Source organism: Hirundo rustica, chromosome 25, assembly GCF_015227805.2.
Source record: "Hirundo rustica isolate bHirRus1 chromosome 25, bHirRus1.pri.v3, whole genome shotgun sequence".
Classification (NCBI taxonomy): Eukaryota; Metazoa; Chordata; class Aves; order Passeriformes; family Hirundinidae; genus Hirundo; species Hirundo rustica.
The window spans coordinates 897,105-917,420 of record NC_053474.1 but is presented as its reverse complement, the minus strand read 5'-3'; the positions used below and the strand labels follow the sequence as shown (position 1 = coordinate 917,420).

The 20,316-nt window shown below is 60.3% G+C and overlaps 4 protein-coding genes across 7 annotated transcripts; 1 reads left to right on the top strand and 3 right to left on the bottom strand.

Annotated features, from left to right (window-relative positions):
- Positions 1 to 1,283: 1,283 nt before the first annotated feature.
- On the bottom strand, positions 1,284 to 2,492 carry ZNF593 (zinc finger protein 593). The gene is made up of 3 exons (XM_040086200.1): positions 2,279 to 2,492; positions 1,854 to 1,916; positions 1,284 to 1,739 (listed from the first exon to the last, which is right to left on the bottom strand). The coding sequence occupies exons 1-3, from the start codon at positions 2,473 to 2,475 to the stop codon at positions 1,598 to 1,600; spliced, it is 402 nt and encodes a 133-aa protein (XP_039942134.1). The 5' UTR covers positions 2,476 to 2,492; the 3' UTR covers positions 1,284 to 1,597.
- A 607-nt stretch (positions 2,493 to 3,099) lies between these two features.
- C25H1orf232 (chromosome 25 C1orf232 homolog) lies at positions 3,100 to 3,971 on the top strand. The gene is made up of 4 exons (XM_040086392.1): positions 3,100 to 3,201; positions 3,294 to 3,380; positions 3,467 to 3,564; positions 3,713 to 3,971. Exons 1-4 carry the CDS (start codon positions 3,115 to 3,117, stop codon positions 3,969 to 3,971), a joined length of 531 nt encoding a protein of 176 aa, XP_039942326.1. The 5' UTR covers positions 3,100 to 3,114.
- A 325-nt stretch (positions 3,972 to 4,296) lies between these two features.
- Positions 4,297 to 6,544, bottom strand: FAM110D (family with sequence similarity 110 member D). The gene is made up of 2 exons (XM_040086300.2): positions 6,407 to 6,544; positions 4,297 to 5,896 (listed from the first exon to the last, which is right to left on the bottom strand). Exon 2 carries the CDS (start codon positions 5,785 to 5,787, stop codon positions 4,753 to 4,755), a length of 1,035 nt encoding a protein of 344 aa, XP_039942234.1. The 5' UTR covers positions 5,788 to 5,896; positions 6,407 to 6,544; the 3' UTR covers positions 4,297 to 4,752.
- A 3,762-nt stretch (positions 6,545 to 10,306) lies between these two features.
- PDIK1L (PDLIM1 interacting kinase 1 like) lies at positions 10,307 to 18,464 on the bottom strand. 4 transcript variants are annotated; one of them, XM_040086258.2, is made up of 3 exons: positions 18,400 to 18,464; positions 16,192 to 17,582; positions 10,307 to 13,385 (listed from the first exon to the last, which is right to left on the bottom strand). In XM_040086258.2, the coding sequence occupies exons 2-3, from the start codon at positions 16,474 to 16,476 to the stop codon at positions 12,645 to 12,647; spliced, it is 1,026 nt and encodes a 341-aa protein (XP_039942192.1). In that variant the 5' UTR covers positions 16,477 to 17,582; positions 18,400 to 18,464; the 3' UTR covers positions 10,307 to 12,644. The 4 variants fall into 4 exon arrangements, with proteins under 4 accessions (XP_039942192.1, XP_039942196.1, XP_058279558.1 ...); XM_040086262.1 differs by having other exon boundaries at positions 16,192 to 16,493; positions 18,400 to 18,460; XM_058423575.1 differs by lacking the exon at positions 18,400 to 18,464 and having other exon boundaries at positions 16,192 to 16,493; positions 16,733 to 17,964.
- Positions 18,465 to 20,316: the final 1,852 nt, after the last annotated feature.

Below are 20,316 nucleotides of genomic sequence, written 5' to 3'. Positions count from 1 at the left end.
TGAGCCGGGGGGGCGGCTGCTGACCCCCCTGGCCCTGCTGCTGGCGGCCGCCGGGCTCTGCCTGTCCCTCTACAGCGCCCGGAGAATGGCTGACCCCGCCAAGGCCCCCCCGGAGCCCTGAGGAGGGGGCTGGGGGGGCCCTGGGGACGGTCCTCGGGGGCGGGGGGTGTTGGGGGTCCCCCTGTGCCCGCCGGCCCCAGCGGAGCTGCGGCTGCGGCCGCTTTGCAGCCGAGCTGCGCCACACGCAGCGCTCCCCACACGCAGCCCTCAGCCTTCCCCACACGCCTGGACACGCCACGGCTGCTCTGGGCATGGGGGACGCGCTCCTGTCCCCTCCTGTCCCCGCCTCGGGCAGCCGGGACGGAGAACGGAGCGGCCGCCGCCAGCTCCGGAGCCGCGGGCTGAGCCCCGCGGGGACATCGCGGTCCGGCCGCCACGCCGGAGGCGGGACGGACAGACAGACAGAGGGACGGCAGAGCCCGGAGCCGCATCCATCTCCATCCATCTCCACCCCCACGGAGGCAGAGGGGCCCGGGGACCCCGCTGGTGGGCGCGGAGCCCCAGGGCAAGGCGCCGAGGCTGCAGCCCCGCAGGAAGGAGGCCAGCGCCATTAGGTGCCGGGCAGCGGGGACACGGGGCCGTGACGTGTCCCCGGGCTGGCACATCCCCCGGGATGGCGGCTGCTGCCTCCCAGCCCCCGCGGAGCTGCCTCTCCATCCCCCGGGCCCGGGGGGACACATCCGGGCGGGCTGCGTGGAATAAACCCCTCCCTACCCAGCACAGCTGTGTCACCGCTCTCTTTGTTCCCAGCGCGCTGCCAGCCCCCAGCCTGGCAGGAGGGACGAATCGGGGACGCGCTCCCAAGGAATTCGTGGCATTGTCACACGATGTCCCCTGAGGGGGACCAGCAGCAGCAGCCGACCCCAGGCAGGAGGGCCGATCACGCCAGGCAGCCCCAGCCCTCCAGGAGCATGAAATCGCCTGCAGGAGTTGGGTTTTTGGGGACAGGAGCCTCAGTGTCCTCACCGGCGCTCTCCTCTCCAGGCCAGCTGCTGGCTGCAAACCCAAGGGCTCGATGGAGCGGTCACTCAAGCTCGTATTCCCCACAAAAAAAACCAACTCCCTGCCAGGAGGGCAGAGGGACTTTTAGCACCCTGCCAGACAAGAGCTCGGGGTCGAGGCTCCTGGCACGGACAGCTCTGGATAACGGGGAACGGCACAACACTGAGGTGTCCCCCCAGCCCTTGGGGGGACTGTCACCCTCATATTCAATGCTGCCACACTGTTAGTTGACACATTTTAATGGGTATGGAATAACCTGTGTCCCAAGGGCAGAGCAGGAACTGCTCCAGAAGCAGACAGACAAGCGAGCAGTCCCACCAGCACTCAGAGAACAAGCGACCTGTCCCTTTGTGGACAATGAGGACACTCGTGAGGGCACCCAGGGGCTGGCTGGCTTCTCCTCCTCGTTGTCCTGCCCAGGGGGGCTGTGGGAGGAGCGGGGTGGTTTTGGCTGGCGGTGCTGGGACACGTTTTTCTCACAGAGCAGGAGGACAAAGACGTCTTTACAGAGCCCCTCAGTCCCTTATCCCTGCGCTCAGCCGGACGTCTCCATCTCGGTGACCTCCTCGAGGGGCTGGGTCTGCACCTCCACCTTCTTTGGGGGGATGTAGGAGCCCATCCCGGCGGCGCGTTCTGCCTCCTCCTGCGTGTACGGAGCCTCGCGCAGCTGCTTCAGCCTGGGGGGCACAGAGGCGATGGAGCTCCCGCCTGCTCCTCCCAGCAGGACCGGCCCAGAGCCGCCCCTGGCACCCCCCTCAGCACGGGCACTTTGGGGGGCTGCCAACTCTCACCTCTTCTTGTGCACCTTGGATCTGAAGTGCTCCTTCATGCTGTTCAGGTCCACGAAATAACGCCTGCGGTATGGAAGGATGGGGGTCAGGGGGACCCCGAGACTGAAGGAGGGGCCGGGGTCCCACCACGACCCTGCACGGGCCAGGGGTCACAAGATGGTCCCCCAGGGGTTAGAGCCCTCTCGCCAGGAGCCCGGGACTGTCCCGGGACCAGGGGACAGGGACCCCCGGGCCCTGAGCACCCCTCTCCCTCCCAGAGCCCCCCGGGCTCAGCAGACCCCATCCCAGCGCCCAGAACAACTCCCCACCTCCCCCGGGAAAACCAGGAGCCCCGCAGGACCAGGACAAGCATCCCGAGGTGGAGCTCTCCCTCCGTGCCCGGGATCCCCCCGGGATCGCCCCCGGATCCCCCCCGCCGCACGCACGCGCAGTGCAGGCAGTAGAACTGGGCGCAGCCCGGCAGGTCGGGGTCGATCTCCTGCCGCAGCAGCCGCGCCGCGTTCTCGGGCTTCAGGTCCGCGTGGATCTCGTCCAGGTCGCGCCGGCGCCGCTTCGTCTTCAGCTGCCGGGCGAGCGAGTGCGCCCGGTGCGCCCCGGTGCGCCGCCCGTTCCGCGGGGACATGGCCGCACGCCGCGCCGCGCCGCGCCGCACTGCGCAGGCGCGGGGCCGCGGGACACGCCCACACAGCCGTGCGTGGACACGCCCACAGAGCCGCCCACGGACACGCCCGTCCGCCCACGCCACGCCCACACCCGTCAGGCCACGCCCCCGCCCGGTGGCCCCGGTGCCCGCGCGCCCCCCCCCAGCCCCCGGTGCCACCGTCCCCGCGTTGTCGCCGCGTTCCCCCCGTGTCCCCGTGTTCCCCGTGCTGCCCCGGTCACCGCTGCCGTGAGCCGGGCGGGGCTCAGCGCGCCGCGTCCTGATCGTGTTTCGCCCGTGATCAATTATAGATGGGGACAGGCGGCGGGGGGAGCGCGGGGCTCCGGCGCGTCTCGGCATCACGGGGGGGCTGTCCCGGCCCCGGGGGTCCCAAGCGGGCGAGGGGCACCGGGGGGGGGGGGGCTGGGGCGAGGGGATCGGGATGGGGTTCGGGGGTGACCAGAGGAGCCGCCCCCGCGCTGCCCCCGGCTCAGCCCGGGCTCAGATTCCTTTTGTGCGGTGCTGAAACTTTAATGAAGCCACCGGATCGCCGGGTCGCCCGTTCTGCCCGCCCCGCTGCCCGCGGCTCCCGCCGGCTGCGGCCCCGCTGAGCCCCTCGCCATGGCCCAGGGCTTCTGGCGGCTCTACAAGGCCAAAGTGCTGCAGACCCTGGGGGGGCCGCGGCCGGACGGGGCCCTGCAGGACGAGGTAGGGCGGGGGGGGGTCCCCAAAATGGGGTGACCAACCTCCCTGCCCTCCCCATGCCTGCACCCCCGTCCTCACCGGTGCCTTCGTTGCAGGGAGATCCCCCCGAGCTGATGGAGACGGCCGAGCGCCCCGCGCTGATGGAGGAGGGAGCCAGCCCCGTGTCCCAGCTGGCCAGGAAGGTGAGGAGGGGGCCGGGGGGGCAGCGGGGCCGGGGGGGGTCACAGGGAGCCGGAGGTGCCCGGTGACCCCGGCGCTGCCCCCGCAGGTGCAGGGGGTGGGTGCCCGGGGCTGGCGGACGCTCTCATCCCTCTTCACCCGCGAGGACGAGCACCAGCTGCTCAGCCCGGAGCCCTGTCCAGACCAGTAAGTTACAGATCCCTGGATCCAACCCCCGGGAACTGCCGAGCCCCCCACACCCCCAGCCCCGTCACCCGGCCGGCACGGAGCGGGGCACGGTGGGCTCGGGGCGAAGGTCCCTGCGCCGACATTGCCGCCCCCACTCTCTCCCCAGCCCTCTGGCCGCCGAGCCGTCCGAGATGCCCCACACCGAGAGGGCGCCTGGATTTTGGGATCTCTTTGCTACCAAGTGGCAGCAGGCGGCGGGGCCGGACAAGGGGGTGCCCCCCCCGGAGCCGGGTGAGAGCCCTGGGGAGCCGCCGGGTGACGATGGCAGCGACCTGCGGGAGCCAGAGGAAGGGGCCTTCCACTGGGGCTTCCTGGCCGGCAAACTGGCCGAAATCCGGAATAAAAACGCCCCCAAGGGCAACTAGAGGAGGATGCATCGGCCGGACTCTCCAGGAGTTATTGTGGGCAGCGCCTCGCCCATGCACGAGGGTTCTGCCCTGGGTTTGGGGGTCACGTCTGCACCAAAGACCCCGGAGGTGCCTCTTTTCCCTGAGCTCTGCCTCCTGCTTTCCTTGCCCTCACCTCATCCCTTTTCCCTGAGCTCTGCCTGCTGCTTTCCTCGCCCTCAGCCCCCCAACAGCCCCACGGCCCCTGAGGCAGCACAACCCCAGCTGCACGCCCAGCCCTGGGACATCCTGCACTCACTGCCAGGCTAGAGAAAAAAATCCCGAACAGATTTATTGAGGGCAGCTCTGGCCCCAGCAGCCCCTGCTCTGGGGAGGAGGGGGCTGTGGGGTGGGCACTGCCCACCACGGGGGGCTCGGGCTCTGCTCACCCCCAGCCTGCAGCTGGAGCAGCACAAGGGGGGACAGTGGGGGCTGCAGGCCCATCCCACCCTCCTGGGCTGGGGACAGGGAGAACGGAGGAGATGGGGGACAGCAGGGGGACAGCAGGGGGACAGCAGGGGTACAGCGGCCTGCCAGCCAAGGACAGACTCACCCGGGGGTGTCCCTCCCTCACCTGCCCCTCAGGTGGCCCCGCCACACTCCGCCCGTGCCCCTGGTGGTTCTCCCGGCCTGCGGCATCCCCACGGCGCCAGGGCCGCGGGTGCCCCCCGCCCATCGGCCGCAGCCAGCGAGGGCGAGGGGCCACGTCCAGCCAGCGGGAGCCACGCGGGTGTCCTGGTCCCGGCCGGGCCGTCCCGGCTCAGACCGTGGATTCCTTGGCAGCCGCCCAGGCTCTCTGGCAGCCGTAGAGCCACTTGATAACGCGGGCGTTCCGCTCCACCACCGAGACGGCCGAGCCCAGCCGCGGGTCCGGCTCCTCCTCGCCCGGCCCCGCGTCCCTCTCGCTGCCCCCCGAGGCTCTCCCGGGCTCGGACTCGCAGGAGCCGGGGCCCCGGGCCGAGGCGCTGTCCCAGCCCGCCGGCCCGAAGCGCTCCCGGCCCAGCAGCTCCACCAGCGCCCGGTCCAGCCCGCAGTAGTTGAAGAAGCGCTCCTTCTCCGACAGCGGCAGCGACACCCGCAGAGCCAGCGGCTCCTTCCCGGGGACACCGGGGGGCTGCTCCGCGGGGCCGCCGGGCACGGGGAAGACGCCGCCGCTGTCGCCTCCGCTGTCGCCTCCCGGCGTCCGCGCCTCCTCCTTCTCCGCAGGCGCCCACAGCATGGGGGTCTCGGGGCTCCGGGGGGCTCTGGGCGCCTCGCCCAGCGGCCTGGCGGGGGGCGAGCTGGGGGCTCTGTCTCTGAGGGGTCCCTGGAAGAGGCGCCGCACCAGCCCGGAGCCCTTGGCGTTCTCCTTGTCCCCGGCCGGGCAGTCCCGCTTCTGCCGGTAGATGACGAGCGAGTCGGGTCTCAGCAGGCGCCTGCCGCCGCCGCGGCGCGACACGGGGGACTGCGGGCACGGCAGCTTCCGCGGCGCCTCCCGGCTCAGCTCCGAGGCCGGGCAGCGCTCTCCGCAGGGCTGCCGGGCCAGCAGGCGCCGGCCGTGCGGGGACGGCCGCGGAGAGCCCCGCAGCGCCGGCTCCTGCCGCCTGGCGATCACCTGCTGCGACTTGACGTACTTGGCCTTGTCGGCCTCCAGGCGCTCCACGGCGCTGGCTCTGCGGCCCCCGCTGCCCCCCGGGCCCTGCGGGCACTCGGGGCCCCGGCTGAGCCAGGCCAGGGGCGAGCCGCGGCCGGGAGCCACCAGGCGAAGGTTGCCGGAGGCGCAGACGGCGAGAGCGGGGCTGCCCAAGGGCACCATGGCCCCGAACGGCGCTGCTGATGGCTCGGTGCCCTCCCGAGGTCTGCTGGGGAGGCGCCCGAAGCTTCGCTCTGCTCCCGAAACTTTCGCTCGGCTCCTGGATTCAGCCCTGGGAGGAGAGAGGAGAGTCAGGGTCAGCCCCGAGGGTGCAGCGCTGAGGAGGAGGATGGGGCTGAAGCAGAGCCGAGGGTCCCCTCAATGCTGCCGGCCCGGGCAGGAGCAGCCCCTGGGCAGGAAGGGAGAAGCGCCGAGCATCCGCCGGCTTCACCCGCGTCCAGGAGCGGCTTCCAACAGGAAAAAATACCGGAGCCGGCCGCCGCCTCGTCTTCCCGAGCGGCGGAACAAAGCCGTGCCCAGGAGAGCTGGCGAGCTGCCCCGCAGCTCCACACGCAGCCCACGGGCTCCACAGCGCACCCACCCCGGAGTACAGACGGGGAACCGAGGCACGCGGTGTGTCCGGCCCTGTGCTCCCGAGGGATGAGCTCCGGCTCCCGTGCCCAGGCTGGGACTGCCCGGGCCGAGGGGCCCTCACCCTCGCCAGCCCAGCCCCGCGGCCAGGACCTGTGCCAGGACCTGTGCCAGGACCTGTGCCAGGCGGGTGGGGGATGCTCTCGCTCACCTGAGGCCACGCAGGGACGCACAGCTGGGATGCGGGGCTGGGATGCGGGGCTGGGATGCGGGGCTGGGATGCACGGATGGATGCACGGATGGATGCACGGATGGATGCACGGATGCTCCGGTCTCACGCAGCTCCTGCCCCTCCGGCTGCCTCGGCAAACTGAGCCCAGAGCCGGGAGCAGCCTCATTTAGAGGATGAGGAAGAGGAAGAGCCACCCATTAACCCCTGCCAGCCCAGCCCCGCCGGCAGGAGCCCACCCCGTGCCCACCCTTCACAGCCCTGGCCCTGCCCAGCATTAACCCTCTCCTCCCGCAGCTCCCGCTCACCTCTGCCAGCGCTCCCCTCCTCCCTCCCTTCCTTACGGGAACCCGGCCGGGATTTCGGGATCTGCAGCAGATTTTCGCCTCCAAGTCTCTCTGTCCCCTGCCCAGGGCGGGTCGGGAACGGGGCAGGGAAATCTCTCCAGCAGCTTCTCCTTCTACACCCACCCCAGGCTGCTGCGGGCAGCTCGGGAGCGGGAGCCCCCCGCAATCCCCCTCCCCAGGATCCTGCCCAGGCAGGAAAGGAGGAGGAAAAGTCCTTCTGGCACCTTCTCCGGTGGCGGTGAAAGGGTCAAAGCCAGCCCCGAGCCGGCCGGTTCCTGCCTCTTCCCCCCGGGAAGGGCTGTAAATCGCAGGAAGCCACAATGGGCTGGAGCTGGCCCAGGGGTTATTTTTACCGCTGCCCTCTTCCCTTCCCGAGGGCCGAGTGCTCCCACAGGGACAATCCCGGCCCCCTCCATCCCCAGCTCCAGCCCGGGGGGCTGCGAACGTGGCAGAGCAGAGGGGGAAGGAAGGACGGGCCGCACCCCGTGCTGGGCTCCCAGAGCCTCGCAGAGGGGCCCGAGGGAGCCCCCGGTGCCCCCCGGGGAGCCCCCAGCCCCCTGCACCCCTCTGCAGCCAGTTCACATGGAGAGCTGGGGCACGGCCCGGGCCAGGCTGATCGCAGGGACCGAGGAGGCTCCAGCGGGGACAAAGCCACGGCCCCGGAGCCCGGGGTGAGGGGGGACCTGTCCCTGAGCACTTCTGTCCCTGCCCAGTTCCTTCCTGAGGTGCTGCTGCTCCGGACTCGGTGCCGGGAATGAGCCTGGAGCTGAGTCCAGAACCTTCCCGGCCGATGGCAGCAGGGCAGGAAGGGGCTGGGGCCAGGATTCTCGTGCTGACAAAAATGGGGGCTGAAATGGAAGCTGGGCAGGATGAGAGAGAGGGGCCAGGTCTTGTCTGAGCCCTGCAGGCACTGGAAAAAAATTCCCAGTGACAGCAAGGAAGGGAGAGGCCACCTCTAATGAACCTGGAGGGGAGCAGAGCAGGCAGCCCTCGGGCTCTGTGTGCAGGACACGGCTGCACCGGAGCGAATGTGGTGGAAGACAGGGAATGGGATCAGGCCAAGTGATGGAGAAACCCTTGGCAGCTCCGGGATCTGCCCCTGGATTCCCTCGTGGACCTTAATTTTAACTCCAGGCAACATGAATCACTGTTGATTAGGAAGTGTTTTATTTTCCAAGCTGTTCTGGTAAAGCCACGAGTGAGTAAGAGCAGCCTTGAAATCACCTTTCCCTGGCGGCTGCAGCCTGTTCCTCTGGGATGCTCTTCCCAAATGCCTGGCCCCTCCCTGGAGCACCTGCCAGGCACTTGCTGTTGAACTGGAATATTTGGACAAGGCATATTCTCTTTGGGATAAAAAAAGGGATGATTTGAGGGGCCCTTCCTGGCATCAAACTCCTGCTTTTCCTGGTGCTGGGGATTTTGTCCCTGTGACTTCCAGGAAGGGATTTACCCCATTTTCAGCCTCCTGTGGATGCACCAGGGGGATTTTTGGAGTCACGTGGGTGCTCAAAGTCCCTTGGTTTTATTGAAGGTTACTCAGAGCTCTCCGTGCTCTTCTGTGGGGCTGGAAGGGAGCGCAGAGCTGGGCAAGCAAAACAACCCCGGGTAAAACCCAGCCACAGCCAGGGCCCGGTGTAGAAACTTCCAGAGCGAGGAAAGGCAGAGAAGGCCCCCGAAGGCCACGAGTCCCAGATCCTCCTTCCACAGCATTTTCCTCTCCTGATGAACCAACGCTGCTCTGACAGCCCCGGGTGACAGCAGCCACCGTGTCCCGCTGAGTTCTTTCCAGATGCATTTCTCCTTCCCAAAAAATAATTTCAAAAATCGCTCAGGTGCAGCCAGGAATGCAGCGCCTGGTGCTGCCCTGCACCTGGCTGTTCAATGCCCGCCCCACAGCAGCTCCTCTGGCCTCAGGTCCGTGCAAATGCCACGGCCTGGAGCTCGGGGAGGAGCCAGAGAGGGCTCGGGCTCTCCTTCGGGAGAGGGCAGGGCTGGAAGGCTCGTCAGACGGGTTTAAAAATACCAAGGGTTCAAACGGGCACGAATAAACCTGAAAGCAGCGCCCGACCCCAGGCGGGCACCCGCGTGTCCGTGCAAGTCGGAACTGGAGCAGCGGGGCCCGGGAGAGGCTCCCGTGGATGTCCCAAACCCCCAAAAAAGGCTCCAAAGCCACGGCAAGGCAGTGCTGGGACCCCAGGGACAGCCAGGAAAGACAGAGACGGGTGGGGATGGAGGCCTGAAGCCACCACTGCCGCGAAGGTTTCGAGGTTGCATCTGGTTCCATCCCAAACCTGAGTACAGCAGCCTCTGGAATGGAAAAGAACAGCCTGTGGCTCCTCCTCCAGCCCATGCTCGGCTCAGTTAACACCTCCCTGCTCCTAAAAATGGGGTTTCATTTTCCCCCCAACACCTCAGAGCTCCCGACCAGCGCCTGCAGCAGCTCAGTTTGCTATTCCCACCTCTCCCGGGTCCCTCGGAGCCCTGGATGCTTTGCGGCATTCCGGGCGCACCCCTCTGCCTTTGTTGCGCCGGAGCACGGGGATTGCGCTCTGCCCAGCGCCAGGGGAACCCAGCAACGCTGTTCCATGCTCCAGACCGCTTCCCCCTGGGCCGGTCCCCGGCTCCAGCAAGGATCCGAACCACGGAGCCGCGTCCCACGGGAGCAGAGCGAAGGGAAAAGCCCCCAAATGCCCGGGCTGTTGGTGCCCTGGGGAGGGGAGGAGCGGCTTCCCTGCAGGGAGGGCACCTCCCGAGGGCTGGGACGGAGGGGAGCTCTGGTTAAACCAGAACAAAGCCAAAATGCCAACAAGGGCAGGGCCCAGTGCCAGCCCCGGGAACGGGACGGAGCCTGAGACCTCCGCACTCTGCAGGAGGAGGAGAACACAGCCGAGCTTGGCTTCTCCCAGCCCAGATGGGGCTTTAATTATATCTAATTTCTGCACCAGCGCATTTCCCCGCAGATCTCCCCGCCCTCCCCGTGGGCTAAATACATTTGAAGCACAGTATATACCATATACATAGTGTTTTTATATATATATATGGTTTATTTTTCTTCATTTTGCGGGGAAGGAATCCAGCTTGTGTCTGTATTTAAAATCACCACCCTTAGAACTAATCCAAAAGTGGGACTTTATTCTTTACCCCCTTAAAAAAAAAAAAAAAAATCTAAATCAAACTACATTGACTTAAGGACAAGACTCTTGCAGGTGGGAATTTGCCCATTCCAGGGGGGAATCTGCCCCTTCCTGGCACCAGGAATCCACAGGTGCAGGCACAGGGGAGAGGGCCGGGCTCGGGTTTGTTGTAAGAAATTCCAAGAGAAACTCATTTACAGCACTCCCAGATCCCTCTGTCCGGAGCACTGCTAATTAGAACATGCAAATGAGGGCTACACTTTGCTGTCATGGATAAGTAATGGCGCTTCCTCACCTTCACTCCTCAAGTTTCCCAGGGCATGTGGGAAGAGCAGGACTCCGTCCCTGGAGGGCAGCACTGACACTGCACTGACTTCCCCACAAAAAGTCCTTCAACTCCGTCGAAATTCAAGATTTTATTTCAAAAAAAAAACAGTCATGAACTTAATAAATTACACAATAATTTTCCTCATTATAAATTCTCCATAAAATATATTTTACAGTTTTTAAAAAAAAACATGGAAAAAAAAAAAATCTTTCCCAAGTGCTGGGAAGTGTCTTGACTTCGTGTCACGCTGGTGAACGACCCCGCAGCTGCTACAACAGCTTGATTTACTTCCTCAAAACAAAGACCTCAGACAACAACAACAACAAAAATCGAAGAGAACACAGAGCTCGAGGACCAGCAGTGTCACCCAACAGCGAGGATAAGCACCATGAGGGGGATTTCAGGTACCCCCAACCTATAAAGTGGCAATCAGTGCAAAGAAAACACTTTGGGAGTCAAACGCCCCGAAACTTCCCTGTGCCAGTCCCTCCTTTCGGCAGCGCAGGCACTGGAAGCCTGCAGAGGGGCCTCGGGTGATTCCCAGAGCACCTCAGGGGGAGCAGAGCTGTTCTGGTTATGATTTCTGGGTGGCTGGGAGAGGGGGACGCTCACCCCTTCGTTTTTAAGAAGCTCCCAAGTTTCGCGCGAATTACGAACCCCCTTCGAGTTTTTTCCCGTCCCTGCTGGGAGGATGTGAGACTGGGAGGCAGAGTTGGCACAGGCAAAGTGTGTTTGTCTGAGGATCACTCCCTAAAAGGATGAAGTGAAAAAAAATAAAATAACAAGAATTCGAAACTAAGGCCCGGCTGGGTGACAGCCACCAGCTCACACAGCACCAGGTAAGAAGCACCTGTGGCCTGTAAAACCTCAGAAGTTGGGTGGAATCGGAATCCTTTGCTTTTGGAATAACAAAAGAAAAAAATCATATTTTGTTTATTTGCACTCGAAGAATAAACACTGAGTGCCCAGAACTGCCATCCCAGCACCAGGAAGAAACAGTATTCAAAAAGCAAATTATACAAGGAAATACTTACAGCTATTTTCAGGTAAGATTTGGGTGGGGGGGGGGAAATTAAACTGAATTTTGTAAAGAAAACTGGCCTTTCATGCAGCTTTAAAGGCAGTTTTAAGACTCTGTTTTTTTTCCCAAAAGGTCAAACTGGATGGGAAAGGTCATCCCTGCACCCAAAGGAACAAAGTGTTGTGCTGGTACAAAGAGCTGCTGTCAGCCCTGCAGCGTCAGGTGGCCTCAGGGAAACCTCTCCCAGCCTCAATCTGCTCAGTGCAGCCAGAGCTGGGGATAAGCAGCTTCCAACTGCTCCAAACCCTCCCATCTGTGCTTTTAAATAAAGATCGCTTCTTTAAAAAGAGGAAAAATTAAAAAAAAAACCACAAAAAACAAAAATCAACCCGGGCTGCCACCTTTCACACAGCTGTGGCTGAGCTTTCTGCCAGCTCTGACACCAGGTGAGAGGCAGGGGACAGAGCCACCTCTGTCCCCTCATCCCCACTGGATCTGGGGCAGTGCCAGAGAGGAAAGGCCATGACTACTGGGATTAGTGGTTGGATTCAGCTAGTGGGAAAACTCTGCTGCCACCACGTTCTGAAGGATTTTAAGATTATGCTGCTGGATTCCCTCGTCCACGCTGCCATAAACTGAGGACACAGAATTTTCTGCTGGGATAAATCCTCAAGGTGCTATGGGATTTTGGACACCAGGGCAGAGAGCATGTTGAGAAAAGGCAGATTAATCGATTAATAAAAGCAAAATCAAATGATCGATGACCCGGCCCCCCCCTGCCAGCACCTGACTGTACATTTTTAATTTGACTCCCTCAGTGACGAGCTCATGAAGCTCTAAGTGCTAAGATCAGCCACGTTAGCACTTCGAAAGCAGCTGATCCCCTTGCATTGCTTTTTTTTGTTTGTTTACAAAGTCAAGTCTTTGAAATTAGATAACAAAAATAAATAATAAAGCCATTCAGGCCTGGGGAAGAAGGAGTTTTCCTCACCCACCTTCTTCACCCAGATTTGTAGCAGACCCCAATCATCCAGACCCACAGCAAATAATTTAAGAGCCACACACTCCCAGTCACTCATATACATAAATATATACACAGATTACATTACAAAGCCTCAAGATTTGCACTGCCAGCATGCAAATCCATTTCTTTTTTTTTTTTTTTCCTCCACGAGAGTTCCTAATACTGACATAGGAAACTGGAATGTGTGAGCCACTCCACGACAGAGCGCTGGAAATCAAGTAGTGTCGGCTCTTGCAACATCCCCCCGGCCAGAGCACGCCAAGGAACAGCCTCACGCCTCGCTCTGGGATTTCACACCGCGGCCAGCTCCACGTTCCCGTCGGGAAGCTGCGCTGAGGCGAGCAGTACCCGCGGCAGGGGAGCCCCTCACGTGTCCCAGCTGCTGTCCTTGAAGGCAATGTTCACCAGCCTCAGCTCCAGCTCGAAGGCGTCCGGCCGGTCCTGAGGGTTGGCCGCCAGCATCTCCTTGATCAGCTGCTTCATGCGAGCGTTCATGGACTTCTTCTTGACGGGGATGAGCAGCTCCATCTTGGGGTTCTCCAGCAGCGCCTCGCCCACGGGCACGATGGCCGTGCCCTGCTTCACGTAACTGCCCAGCAGCTCCTTCTTGGTCTCGGTGTCGATGAAGGTGATCCTCTCCAGCATGGCCCAGATGATGATGCCCAGGGCGAAGATGTCCGCCTTGGCCGTGTAGTGTCCCTCCCACACCTCGGGGGCCATGTAGAAGTCGGTGCCGCAGGCGGTGGACAGGAAACACTTGTTGACGTTGACCGGCTCCTCGGCGTTCTGCCCCGAGGCCGAGCACACCTTGCTCAGCCCGAAATCCGCCACCTTCAGCGTGGGCTCGGGGTCGCTGGCGTCCGCCCGGCCCTGCGAGATGAGGATGTTGTCGGGTTTGAGGTCGCGATGGATGATCTGGTTCTTGTGCAGGAAGGCCAGGGCGCTGCTGAGCTGCAGCATGAAGCTGGTGTTGGTCCTGCGGTTGGGCTTGCGGGACAGCAGGTACTCGTTCATGTCGCCCCCGTCGCAGAAATCCATCACAAACCACAGGTAATAAGCACTTTTGGGGTCAAAGGCTATTTCTCCTTTTAATGAGGTTTCTACAAGCTGCAACGAGGAAAAGAAATGTCGTAACTGCCCGACGATCACGAGAAGGATCCGATGGAGAAACGCGTGAAATCGGGATCTTCGTGGAGAGGGGGAATTCGGGTTAGTTACACAGAAGGAGCTCTTCCCTGTGGGGCTGGGGAGGTGCAGGGGGCCCAGAGAAGCTCTGGCTGCCCCTGGATCCCTGGAAGAGTCCAAGGCCAGGCTGGAGCAACCTGGGACAGTGGAAGGTGTCCCTGCCCACGGGAAAGAGATGGGGTTTAAGCTCCCCCCAACCCAGACCACTCTAGGACTGCCTGACCCTCCTCTCAACAATCCAGAGAGCAAGATACTGCAACGGGGGAAAGAGGACATTATGCAAATGTTTTTATGTAAAAGAGAGGAAAAAAAAAATCACAATATATTTGCCAGGCTCCTTATCTTCACTCGTGTGGAGCATATCAAGCTCAGGCTCCTGCCCAGAAGCGGAGCTCGACCCTGATAACAGAATTTTTAAAGATACCCAGTGGCCATTGCCCTCCCATCTGTCCCAGCTGGACAGTGTCCCACCCTGACAAAGCCTGTCCCACCCACTTTGCCAACAGCTTTTCGGGATAAACAAAGTCTCACAAGTAACTCCACACAGCTGTATTTATCCATGAGAGATTTTTGAAGCCTGTTCTCCCTTCCTGACACATTAATGAATTCCAACAAGTTAACACAGGATCCCTGAGCTCAGGAGAACACGGATCTGCAGGCACAGCTGAGCACGGAACACCCTTCCCACCAGCATTATCCACAGGGTATTTTCAGGAACACAAGCTGAACAGCCAGTTCTTACAGCTGCTTCACACAGAAAGCAAAGTAAAACCTGCAATCACTTTTACTAATCCTGTTTACACAACTGCATTTGCTTCTTCAGCTCCTCTGAGGTGGCTCTGGAAGGAAAGTCCTGCAATTATTTCTGTTAGTAGTAAACCAAGGGATACTAAATCCAACTGGCTTTCAAAAATGAAGGGATGTGTTAATATCTAGAGAGGCATTTTGAAAGGCTTTTAAAAAGTGACCTTTTCAAAGGAAAAAAAAAAAAAGAGTACTAATTTACAGCTGTCTTCCCAGAACAATTTAAACAGTAAATCTATTTTAGAGCTAAAAACTGCCTTATTTAGGGTTTGTAGTCAGGAACGGTGAGATCAGGGTATCTCAGGAGAGCAGGGAGTCTCCTCTGCCAGGAGGGCACCAACACCGAGTCACAGGAGCTGCACTTGCAGATGTTGTGAGAGTTAAGACAACAAAATCCACCCCTCACATCTGTGGCAGTGGCAAAGCACCAGCAGACAAGGCTGACTCAGGACTCAAACTCCACAGATTTGGTTCAGCTGGCACGGAGAATCTGCCCCAGAGCCCTCCAGGAGAGGGTGGCAGCCCTTGCTCAGCCTGCTCACACCCAGCAGCAGCTCAGCTCTGTACCATCACCTGGGAGAGGCCGAGCCAAGAGGGGTCTGAGTGTCCCTGCTTCAGCCCAGGCTGCCACGCAGTGACCCCGGCAGGCAGCTCAGCTCTGCCCTTTGCCCTCCTCCCCGGAGCAGCAAAACAATCCGTGCTGATTGCACCTGGCAGGGCCAGATCCCTGTGCCAGGTCCCTGTGCCAGCTGCTCCCCAGCACCTCCGTCCCAAGCAGGGCTGGGGAGCAGCTGGGAGCTCGTCCCCACCCTGCAGCTCCACCCCGGGGCTTTTGAAGCTGCTCCCTGCACATCTGCCCCTGAGAGCTGGAAGCAGCTCCACTAAAACCAGGAAGGCAAGGCTCTGACTTCTCCCCCATGAGCTGGCGTTGTGTCGGCCGAATCCTTCCATGCAAACAAGTCAGGAACGGCTCCCAGGCCACGGGGAGCTGGCAAAGCCAAGAATCCTGGTTCTCTGGCAGCACCCGGCGTCTGCAGGGCTGCTCAGCAACAAAGGGCCCACACCAGACAGCAGCACTGGCAGTGACAACTGAAATTAAAACAGCTGACTGGGGAAAACACAGCAAACACTGAGCAGGCTGCGGGCTCTTTAAACCAGAAACATAAATTTCTGCCCAGGGGTGATTTATACTTGGGGCTGCTTCTTGGCAAGGGAATTAATTAGATTGTCTTTCCATCTTCAAACATACACATCTTCAAATGTACAGGACACTTTCAGAGTGATATGCATTCCCTTATATGTACCTTTACCACTCTTTGAAGAGATTAATAGTTATTTATTAAAAAATAAAAACAGCTCATGATGTGCTACCAACTGATTCTTGTTTCTGAAAGAATTTTAAGTGTTGGCTTCCTATAAATCAAGACACTGATTTCCTCTTCCAAGGACACCCAGGATGGAATTGCTCCAAGCTCTGTCCCAGGACAGAGCGCTCTTTAACCCGCAGCTGCCATGAACTCCACAGCCTGCACGTCCCCTGGGCTTCACCTGCAGAGGGCTTCCTCAAATTATCAAAGCAGATTTGCATTAAATACAAATTCTGGACTCTTTTAGAGCAGCACAGCTTCAAACCCAACACCCAGGTGATTGTTCTGTTGTTTTTAAAGATCTCTGTTAAATTTTGGATGTCAGTAATGCCAACAATCCCCTGGCCTGGCTGAGCACAGCTCACACCCAGGACCTCGGCTGCCCCACATCTCTGTTAAATTAAAGATCCCTGTTAAATTTTTTAAAGGTCTCCGTTAAACTCCGGGTGTCAGCAATGCAAACAAATCCCCTGGCCTAAGCCCTGGGCTGCCCCACCTCTGTCCCCCCAGCTCACGGTCACCGATTCCTTCCACCCCGCTCCCTCGGCCTCGAGTACCTGCAAGTACAGGGAGGAGCTGGAGCCATGGGACATCTTCTGCACCATGCCATCTTTCTGCAAGATGCACTCCTCCAGGTGAATGACGTTGGGGTGCTGGCTCTTGATACTGCTAAGGGCCCAGAACTCGCGCAGAGCCAGTTCCACGTTCTCGGGAGCGTGGCACCGGATCTTTTTCACGGCCACGCGGGCACAGGTCCTCCTGACGACCGCTTCGTACACCACACCATAACTGCCACGACCAACCTCCCGAATTAGATCGTACTTAGGCTGGCTACTCACCATCTTCAAGAGCAAAGGTTCTGGGGAAGGGGGAAAAACCCACAGAACTAAAACTTAGGCACAGGAACCGGGCTGTATTTTCCCCCCTAGGGGAAAATTAGCCCCCGCCATTAACGGGGGGGGTCAGCGCTAGAACATTCCAGAAGCTCCTCCATTAAAACCTGCACCGCTTGCCACGGACCAGGCGAAAGCGAAATCGCATCTTTTCGTTAAAAACTCAAATACAGCCCGGCGTGTTCAAGGTGGCAACAATTCAAACCTAGACTGGTATCGTGCCGAGACAGGACTATCGAGAGCGCTCCTGCTCCGCTCCCTCAGCGTCTTCCGTGAGCATCTGCAGGAATAACAGGAGGGTGGCATGCTCCCCATCCAGCCCGGAGAGCACGGGACGTCCCGGCAGAAGCTCCTGCTTGGGCAGTAACAGATTTTAATTAACTGCCTTTTTGTGGAGGTGACTGCAGGAGCAAATGTTTCTGTTATAATTAAGTTGTTTTACTCAGAGAAGAGAAAGCTTCAATCGCTCACGGTTTATTTTTTTTGGAGGTGCCTGTTTTTTCACCAGGCCTGAGGAATCTACAGCTATGAAAGGTTAAAAAGGATAACTGATTGCAGAAGTTTGCACCCAGCATCTAACTGTCACTTTTGCTCAACAGAGCAAGGACAAAAGTTAAGTTATTGCTCTGAAAGTAAAACAAGAGACACACACACACACAAAGAAGGGGAAAAAAAGAAAAAAAAAAAGCCACCAAACCCTGCTGCAGATTTATGACCCTCCCTGCACGCTGCCCTACAAGATTACAAACCAAACACCAGCACCACCTTCACACAACCAAACCAAAACGGGACACTGACTAGAGACAGCAATGAATTAAAAATAAATAAATAAATAAATAAATAAAAGCTTGACTAGCCAAGGATCACTGGTCAAACAGAACGAAACGGAAAACCAAAGGTAAATTAATAAATAAAATCACACTGATAGATCAGAACTACTGTAGCTTTAAGACAGCCAGTGATAAAGGTAATTCTCTTTATGTCAGGCAATAAGGACTACATTGAAACAGCCTGCTTTTAGTGGGAAGCTTTCAAGTATTTTCCACTGCTTTAGGCTTTTTTATTTTAAGGGGAAAAAAAAAAAAAAAGAAAAGAAAAGAAAAAGAGAGAGAAAAAAGGTATCATCAGTCTCAGGCAATGCTACAGAGATATTTTAACCTTTCAGCAAAGCTGCGTGATGGACATCTGCAGTAAGGTTTTGAACCAAGGTGTGCCGTGCGTGAGAAACTCGCTACCAGGAGAATCCACTCACGGCACGGGGCCGAGGCTGCAGCTCCAGATTAGAGCCCGAACATCGAGATCCGATGGGCCAACAAGGGCAGGGGCTGCAATTTCCCCAGCGGCCAAACAACCGCGGGCGAAAACACCGCGCTGCGTCCCTCACACACGGGCACACCGGGTTCCGAGCGGGCACACGACGTTCCCCCGTGTCGGAGGCGGGCTGTCACCGCGGCCCGGGCACCGAGCCGAGCCCCGGGGCTGCCCCGGCCCCGCTCCGGCCCGCGGCGCCGCGGGGCCCCGACACCGGCCCGGGGCCGCCGCTGGCTCCTGCGGGCCCGGGCAGCGCCGCCCGCCGCGTCACCGGCGGCAGTTAGGGAATAATGGAGATATATAAATAATAGAGATCATCTAAATGCACCCCTCCTGCTGAGGGCGGCCGCACCGGGCCTCCACCTGCGGTTGTGAAGGGAAGCACCGGAGCACCGCTCGCCCCAGAGATGGGGGGGGAACGATGCTGGCCAGCTGGGCCGTGCCCGCCTCAGCGGGGATCGGGTTCTCCCTCTACCTGCAGCGCGGATCCCGCCCCGCTACAACCCCCCGGGGGCCGGGGAGGATGTGGGGCCGGGCCCGGGCCGGGAAAAGCCGCGTTACCTCAGCGCCGCCGCCGCCGCCGCCCGGCCGCCATCTTAGGGCTGCGCTGCGCCCGCCCGCCTTCCCCGGCCTTGGCCACGCCCACCCGGCCACGCCCACCCGGCCACCGCCAGCTGTGATTGGTCAGCTCAGGGGGCGGGGCCGGGCGAGCGCGGTGGGCGCTTAATGGCATTAATTAATCAATTAATTACTTAAATTTCTGTTTACTCATTAGGAAGGAATTGTTGCCTGTGAGGGGGGCGGGGGCAGGCCCTGGCACAGGGTGCCCAGAGAAGCTGTGGCTGTCCCTGGATCCCTGGCAGTGCCCGAGGCCGGGTTGGACACTGGGGACAGCCTGGGACAGGGGAAGGTGTCCCCGTGGTAGGGACGGGATGGGATTGGATTTAAGGTCCTTCCAAAACAAACAATTCCGGGACTCTAGGATTTGTAGCTTGGAGTCCAGAAAGAATCAGTACAGCTCCTCTCGCCCTTGGTTGTGCTCCGGCTTTGTGTGAGAGTGACACAAGATCTGTCGCCCCTCTCTGTTCCCTGTTCTGTGCCATAGCCCCCTTTCCTCCCCGGGCTGCAGGATGTGGGTGATTAGGGACAGGTGATCAGAAGATACTGCGTTGTACGGGTAGACAGAACCCCTCCTTCAACAGTTAGTTGTTTAGCCCCCCTTAATTAACCAAGCAACACCTAGTTTATAACGTAAGCAGACGGAAGTGACGCAGTAAACAGAAGTGTTACAACCCCATGCAACCCGTTCATAAACGCCGTCCACCACACTGGTGTCTGTGAGCTGATGGCCCCAGCGGCCGGCGGTTGGTCACCGTGCCGTTTCCGAACCAGGTCGCTACGCCTCAGCGAAGGCAGCAGCGGGGCTGGAAGTGCCCCCCATGCCCAGGAGCTGGGGGTGCAGGGCTCCTGGCACAGGCCCTGCTGTCTCCTCAACCATCGCAAAGACACCACGGGGACGTTTTGGGAGAAACCGCCTGCTGCTCAGAGCCCTTCGAAGACCAAGCAGAGGGAGATTCACTCCTGTAGTGTGCTCTCCAGGGTTAATTGGGAAGGATCCCAGGGGTGATTAGTGCCCTGGGTCCTGCCTAAGCTGTCCCAAGCCAATTAGGGGCCAACGAGCCCCTTGTGGGTTCGGAAAGCTGCTTAGGGCATTACAACCCCTCCGTTCCTGTGAATCCCCTTAATCGAGTCCAGAAGCAATTAGTTAATCAATGTCACCCAGGGCAGGGCCAGGTCTTGTCTGGGTCTGGGCAGGGTCCGACCCCCGCGTGCCCTCCCGGGTGCCCAGCCAGCGCTGTTCTCCTGCCAGCGCCTCGCTGGCAGAGCCCCAAGTTCCGGAACGGGAACAATTTTGCAAGATGTGCCCGGCAGGTCCCGGCACAGTCACTCGCTCCACACGTGAGCCGGGGCAGAAGGAGTCCCAAATCAGCTGTGGGGCTGCCCTGGGCGGGGAGAGGAGGGGGTCAGTGCACCCCGACACCATGTGCCTGCGCTTCCAGGTGCTCGTGTGTCATACATGCATGGACCCGTGCATCCATGGACCTGTGCATCCATGGACCCGTGCATCCCTGCATCCTTGCACACCCCTGCACCCCCTGCAGTCACTGTGGGCACCGCAGCAGCCCCGCCCTGCCCCACCCCACCGTGTCCCCCCGTCCCGACCCATCTGTGCCGAGGCTAGGGTTACCCTGTGCCCGTGCTGACAGCTCTCCCTGTGGCCAGCGCTGGCCCCAGGCCAGCCAGCTGAGCATCGTGTCCGGGGCTGTTTTCATCCAGGGCTGTGCTCACCCTCTGCCGGCCTCGGCCGTTTCTGGGTCAGCTCTCGAACCGCAGCCGGGTCACGGCTGTGCCCTCGCTGTGGGGAGCAGCCTGAGCGGCCCACGCTGTGTCCGGCTCACCCAGGAGCCCCCAGCCCCT